Here is a 6,528-nt window from a genome sequence, read left to right as displayed (position 1 = left end):
CAGAGCACCCGGTTGTAAATACTTTAATAGACCCATGTCAAGTAGATTAACTTTTTCTTCTTAATTCATATGCAAGGAATATGTACACAATAAGAAACTAATATGCATTTTCAAGTGCCATTCCACATCCCTTAATTCTCAAGGTATAGGTTGGCATTCGATGCTGAATCGATCACCATCACATTTAAAATCAGTATTTGAAGAAATTATAATTACATCAGATGAAAAGGAATAGGGTCAGAGTGATTTACCTTAAAAGCCTTAATTTGGGAACCTTTCTCATTCATTTCAACTGTAAGTCAAAAACATGTATACCTTAGATCATATAGTGAAACTTTCCTAAGAAAGAGGAGAAAATTTTCAAGGTACCCTATTTATGTCTCCGACATGTAAGTGGACCATCTCTATGAAAAATTACATCTAATTGCCAATGGGAGGAAATGGAGGGGAAAAAATCATTGAATCTTGGGGAACACTAAGTTAGGGTTTTCAGAAAAATGATGAAAATCATTTCACGAGGGTCCAAAAATGCATCCCAGTTCTATAAGGTTGCTTAAGAGGTATTTACGGTTACTCAGACAAAATGATGAGTAGGGTATTCATGCTCATAACCGTTATAATCATAATAAAGCCTCTCCCCTTTTGAAATATCACGAGTGGCAACCAAAAAGACCCTGCATTCACCATTAACATTGTATCTCACACATTTACAGTTCTGCTTCTTCCTACCTTCCCTGCACAAAATTGGATTTATTTTACGCAGTTAGCTTACATTTAGCAAAAGCAGTATGCATATCTCAAAAAAAAATACCAGCATTTTACAAAGAAACAACCCAAAAAAGTTTATTATTACAAAATGTTGAGTTATTTACAAAACATGACAAAGCAATACAGGTTATGCAGTAAAATACAGGAAGCATGATCTAATTTTCTTTTCGTGAGACTTCAGCGTAAGTGAGGCAGGCTTACTGTGTATGATTGTTGATGCCATTTATAAAGCGAGCAATGTTTCCACGTTTATCAGGGCAGATTACAAGACTTTTAGTAGGATCAGTTGCTAGCAGAAGGGTCATCAGACTGTCACAATCATCATGTTCTCGGTTCTTAATGTAATCCACATCGCCTGTGTATTCAGCAATGAATGTCATATCCTTGATTGGGCCATCGGCCTCTACTGTATACCTACATCACAAGATCAATTATCAGTACAAGCATAATCAATATGAATGTTCAAGTATTGATGGCCAGATCTATTAGAGTTAGAGATAGGTACCCTTCACGTGAATCATAAACAACCATAAGGGGAGGGCATTCGCCTCTTCTACACATTGCTCTGCAGAGTTCCAAGGTCTCAATATCTTCCCTGGAAAGAACCTGAGAAGGAGAAGAATCTTTAATCAAACTAGCTCACATGATGGACACATCTGCACCAATAAGCCATCGTGTTTGTGGCTCATTTTGAAGGAAAATGAAATCATGAGAGAAGTAATCAGTTGAAACCTGCATGCCACCATTTTCAAAATCGGCATGATTAGCAGACCTAGGAGCCATTTCAGGTGAGTATGTGAGATCATCACTGAATTCCATATGCAATGCTGTTAAAGCAGTAGCAAGAGAACCCATCTGTTTCAGCCTCTGGGAAGGATTCTCTGCAGGAATAAATGGCAATAGTCTTCTTCGTTTCTTGTGCAATATCAGTGAGGTGCGCCTTTTACGCTTCTTGGCATCTAGAAGCCCACAAAAAATTATTCATGAAAACAAAGCTTAAAAATAGATGTATTATTTCGAGAAGTAACAAAAGGACTCTCTAAAAAGTCAACGGCGCAGAAGTATATAGGCAAGAATAAATTTAAGACAAAAACCTCATGGAACAAACAGTTAAAAGCTTATTTAACAGTATTAACCTTCATTAGTCTTGACGAAGAATCCCCCCAATAAATTTATTTCTCGCTGTCATTTTCTGCAGTTTTCTCCTCTTCATCCCCCCTTCTTTCTTGCCCTCTCTCCCTCTTTCCTCACTCTCTTTCTCTCCCCACAGCTGCTTTCATTTTTAACATTAGATTGTAACAGAAAATCTACCTGGCTTTCTACAACCCCACATTTTACCCTTGAAGTTTTACAAAATATGGAAAATTTAGGCCATCTAAATTTTTTTCTAGTAAGTTAATATCTTTCAATGAAGATAAATGGATATCTATGGATCTCATCATACTAACTCAATTTTCTGCCAATCACACGCCATGTTTGCTCGTTATATGCACATTGATGTCCAACTTTCTTTTCTACTAATCAATCCTTCACTGAATAATGAAACCATGAACATGTGATTCCAATTTTTCCTATTCCTTGGAAAGATTCATTCAACCAATCAGTAATTTCTATCACCATCAAATGTTACTTCCTTCTGATATAGATTATCTATTACACAGGTCATTCTACAAGCATTTCTCTGTTACCTCATTGCTACTTGAGATGAAAGGTCTTTTTTCTGGGAGAATAGAAAGGAGAGGAGAATGGAGAGCACAAAAGACGATCACTTTATTTATAAAATGTAGATCATATCATTTTTATAACTACTCAATATTGTCAGTTCCTTATAATTATTTTTTTAATCAGAGCATGAGGGTCATTTGGAAGCACACGTCCTTTTTTCTTTCCATGTTCATAGCTAATAATTATGTATACCAAAGGACTCAAAGGTAATCTATAAGAATATCATGATTTGAGAAAACATTAATTACTTTAGCTTTCTATTGTTTAAACCCAACTATAAATTTATATAACTGTGTCAAGGCGGTTCAAATGCATCCTCAATGAAATGGAGCATCCGCAATAAGGTCAAGGGACGAGTTACATATACATGTCCAACGGCATATTTCCAAGCAAACATGATAATATACATGACGAACATGTATACGTATATGCCTTGCCCTTGAATTTACATGAAATTTGCATAAACCCTATCCCATATTGAGTAGATGATATGCTTCCTATTTAAGAAGCTCAAGAAGAAATGAGCTAGACTGCCACTGCTTATTGGAAATTTTCCATTCAATCACCCCTCTCCACCTTAAAGGGCTTATTTAGTCCACAGGAAAAATAGAATGGAATGAACAATAAAATGAAAAAGGTGATATTGAGGACCAAAAGTAAGACTCGCGTCCTTACTGTAAAACTGTAATAAAAAAGGATGATAGGAATTGTTGAATAACAACTATAAAGGTATAATCGACAATGAATTGAAAAGGAAACATCTTTGCTCCCATATATCAAACGAACATTGAATAGAATGAGATTTCAAAGAGCATAAGACAAATTGCAGAAAACTTGAAAGCTTGTAATATGCAACTTAGCAATGTCTCACATAATATATTTTAGGTTTCCATGCAAAAAGAAATTAGACGATGATCATTTCCAGAAATTTCGATTGCTAGATGAAATTTTAATGCCACTTTCATGAAAAGAATGCAATAGATTATCAAGCATTGAATGGAAACTTGAGTCAATAACCGTTCATTCAACTCTGAACTCCATTAACTGCAGATAGCATGTAGCTTTAACTAGTTATCTTATTATACAGGCTACAATAGGCATTTTAGAACCAAATTGGTCCATTTGGCAATCCTAACCATGAGGTGTTCTTCAGCAAAGCATGCTAAATTATTATGGCATTTGCAAGAAACAGCTGTAGCCTTTTATTTCCAGCACAATTAAGAAGAAAGCACTTCATTGTTGCGGTTACTCATAACATAAGCTCCCACCTAATACCAAGCCCTCAATCAAATTGGCAGGATGCACTTTCAAAAAGGTTCGTACAAACATTAAAAGATTATGTGTGATATGATATGTATGTTTTTTTTCCAAATAATTTCTTGCAGCGGATGCTAATGACTAAATAAAACAACTCGACCCAACACTGCTTCAGGGTAACCAACCAAACAACGATTGAGCTGCATTTATATTTGTCAACAATTACCCTGAGTGTGTATTTTCAAAATGAATAAATCGATAGCACTGCTGATGACAAATGTCTGAAGCATGACACATTACCTTGGGGAGAACTGCATTTGTTTTTAAGATCAGCACATTTCTGAATCCGGAAAAAATCAATTATCTTCTTCTGAGAAAAACCTAAAATTGAAAAGAAATGCAAGGGCATTGCCACATTTATCGACTCCCAAGGCAAACGGCTTTAGCAGGCATGTTTCCTGCGGCAGCAAAATGGAAAAGCGAAAACAAAAACCAACCAAAACAACAAAACCCCTACTTCTTACTCTCTTCTCGCCCGAACACTTAGGGCAGAGCCATGATCCAATAGGAACTCTAACAGCAATGGGCCTCACGCATTTCATATGGAAGCCTTTATCGCATTTATCACACAGAAGCAGCTCGTCCGGGCGTTCACCAGAGCCACATTGGTCACACAACACGTCGCTGTAATCATCCCTCTCAACAACAGCATACCGAGCCTTGGCCATTATCTCGGTCAATGACTTATACTTCTTGACCGGAGGGGAGGCCGGCGGCAACGACTGGCGCGGAGCCTGGGTACGGCGGCTGAAGCCGATAAGCCTCTGAGCCGCCGCCGGGGAGTCGGCCGGAGCCATACGTTACGGACAGATGGGGAATTTAGGGAGTAGTGGAGGGCAGAATCGGAATCAAAGGCTCCCAGAGAGAGAGAGCTCTCTAGAGGAAGACGAGAATGGAGCAAAAATACTTTCTCATATTTGGTGCCTCTCTCTCGCGGGAGAGTGGCATTGACGAAAGGGGGTCAGTGCTAGGTGCGCTGAGGTGGACAATTCTCATTGGCTATGCTAACGTGCGCCCACAATGCGCACGGAATTTCATGCGTGCACCACGCGCACTGTTACGACTTGGGAGTCTCCTTCTCTGTTATAAGCCGTTCTGATTCTAATTGCCACAAGACCAAAATGGGCTTCTTCTCCAGCGTTGTTCAACGTATCCTTTTTTATTTTGGTAATTTCCAGTTCCCACGGAGAAATTTATATTATTTATTCAAAAAATAATAATCAGTGAATAATGTCAAGACCAATATAAATAAATAGGTCAAGTTCGTTGAATTCATCTGATTTCGTCGAAGCTTCTATTTTTGGTGAATGCATGGTGGATGTTAATTAATTGTAATTTTTGAATAACAAAGTTGTATTTTTTTTAATCATTAGTGGAAATTTTATTTGCTGTTATATTTTATATGTGGTATTAAAACTCAATTTTGGTCCACCAATTAGGACAATAAACCGTCCAATCAAGCTGGTCAGGGCAGAAATTTTAAATAAATTGAGTGGCTTGAATTTTATTATATTTTTTCTTCATTAAACTTAAAACCACATCATATAAATAGCAGCATAGTATATTTATATTTTAATATTTTTTGTTGGATTACTTATGATTTATACATGAATATTCTATTTATTTCTAGACTAACATTTTTTATTTAAATATTATTTTTTATAGCTGGATATAAATATTTTTACATATTTTGATTAAATTACATTATTTTAATTACAATTAGATGGGCACTAATTTGGTCAAATAAGAACTTGTTTGGTTTCTTGTTTTGAAAACAATTTTTTGTTTTTAAAAGCAGAAAAAAAACTTTGTTTGACAATTTGTTTTCAGTTGATTGTTTTAAAAAACAAAAAAAAACAATAATATGTTTTTAAAAACTGAAAAACTAGAACACCTTTTACATGCTTTCTTGTTTTTATTTTTGTCTTTTTTGTTTTGAAAAATTAGAAAAATCTTCTTCTCTTCTCCTCTACTACTGATTACTTATCACTATCGGTGATAACTACCACTTGTCAAAGTGCAATTTTTTATATGTTTTTTTTCAAATGTGATTTTTTAAAAATTATTTTCCAAACAATTTTTTTTTTGTTTTCAAAACTTGTTTTTAAAAACAATTTTATAGAATTGTTTTGAGAATAAAAAAAAAAACAAAACCAAGCAGGTGCTAAATCACCGATCCTTAAATCACTTTCTCCATATATATAATAACTGGCATTTTGAGTACCTTGTTGCTTGCCATCACTAATTATGTTTCTTTTTGCAATGATTTTGAATTATTGTTTGTAGTTGAATACTTACCCTTCTGACATGGCAAATTTTAGAATGCTGCAATTTAAAAAAGAAAACTAAGATTGTTCCGGCAAGAACAAAAACAACATGCAGGATTTATATCAGATAATTCATATACAGTTATGATTTTTTGGGAGGGATGAATTGATTTGTTAACATGTAGTTAGAATATCTTAGCTTTGATCAATTTTAAGAAGAAATTCCCTCCGGTTAATAAAAGACCTAATTAACTAGTTTGAGTAACTTAAGAATGTTAGTTAAATTAGCTAATATTATATGTTTTTTAAAAATATTTTAAGTATCTTTTTTAATTTCCTCCCTTCCTTCCTCCCTCTCTTACTCGATTATTATTAGAAAAATGTAAATAAAGTTAATTTTAAAAAAATGATAAACACATAAAATAGGTTTTATATATAAGACTAAGTACTA

At 34.8% G+C, this 6,528-nt stretch overlaps 1 protein-coding gene across 3 annotated transcripts; it reads right to left on the bottom strand.

The window, feature by feature from the left end:
* On the bottom strand, positions 1 to 4,691 carry LOC114753589 (probable Histone-lysine N-methyltransferase ATXR5). 3 transcript variants are annotated; one of them, XM_028942290.1, is made up of 6 exons: positions 4,268 to 4,691; positions 4,051 to 4,131; positions 1,501 to 1,727; positions 1,274 to 1,374; positions 970 to 1,182; positions 1 to 292 (listed from the first exon to the last, which is right to left on the bottom strand). In XM_028942290.1, the coding sequence occupies exons 1-6, from the start codon at positions 4,605 to 4,607 to the stop codon at positions 289 to 291; spliced, it is 966 nt and encodes a 321-aa protein (XP_028798123.1). In that variant the 5' UTR covers positions 4,608 to 4,691; the 3' UTR covers positions 1 to 288. The 3 variants fall into 3 exon arrangements, with proteins under 3 accessions (XP_028798123.1, XP_028798116.1, XP_028798128.1); XM_028942283.1 differs by having other exon boundaries at positions 258 to 734; XM_028942295.1 differs by lacking the exon at positions 1 to 292 and adding an exon at positions 687 to 729.
* Between the last annotated feature and the right edge of the window lie 1,837 nt (positions 4,692 to 6,528).

The sequence above is a fragment of the Neltuma alba genome, unplaced genomic scaffold (genome assembly GCF_004799145.2).
Source record: "Neltuma alba isolate B1F8T4 unplaced genomic scaffold, ASM479914v2 tig00001210_pilon, whole genome shotgun sequence".
In the NCBI taxonomy this organism is placed as follows: Eukaryota; Viridiplantae; Streptophyta; class Magnoliopsida; order Fabales; family Fabaceae; genus Neltuma; species Neltuma alba.
The sequence above is the reverse complement of the archived record's forward strand: the minus strand, read 5'-3'. Positions and strand labels throughout refer to the sequence as shown.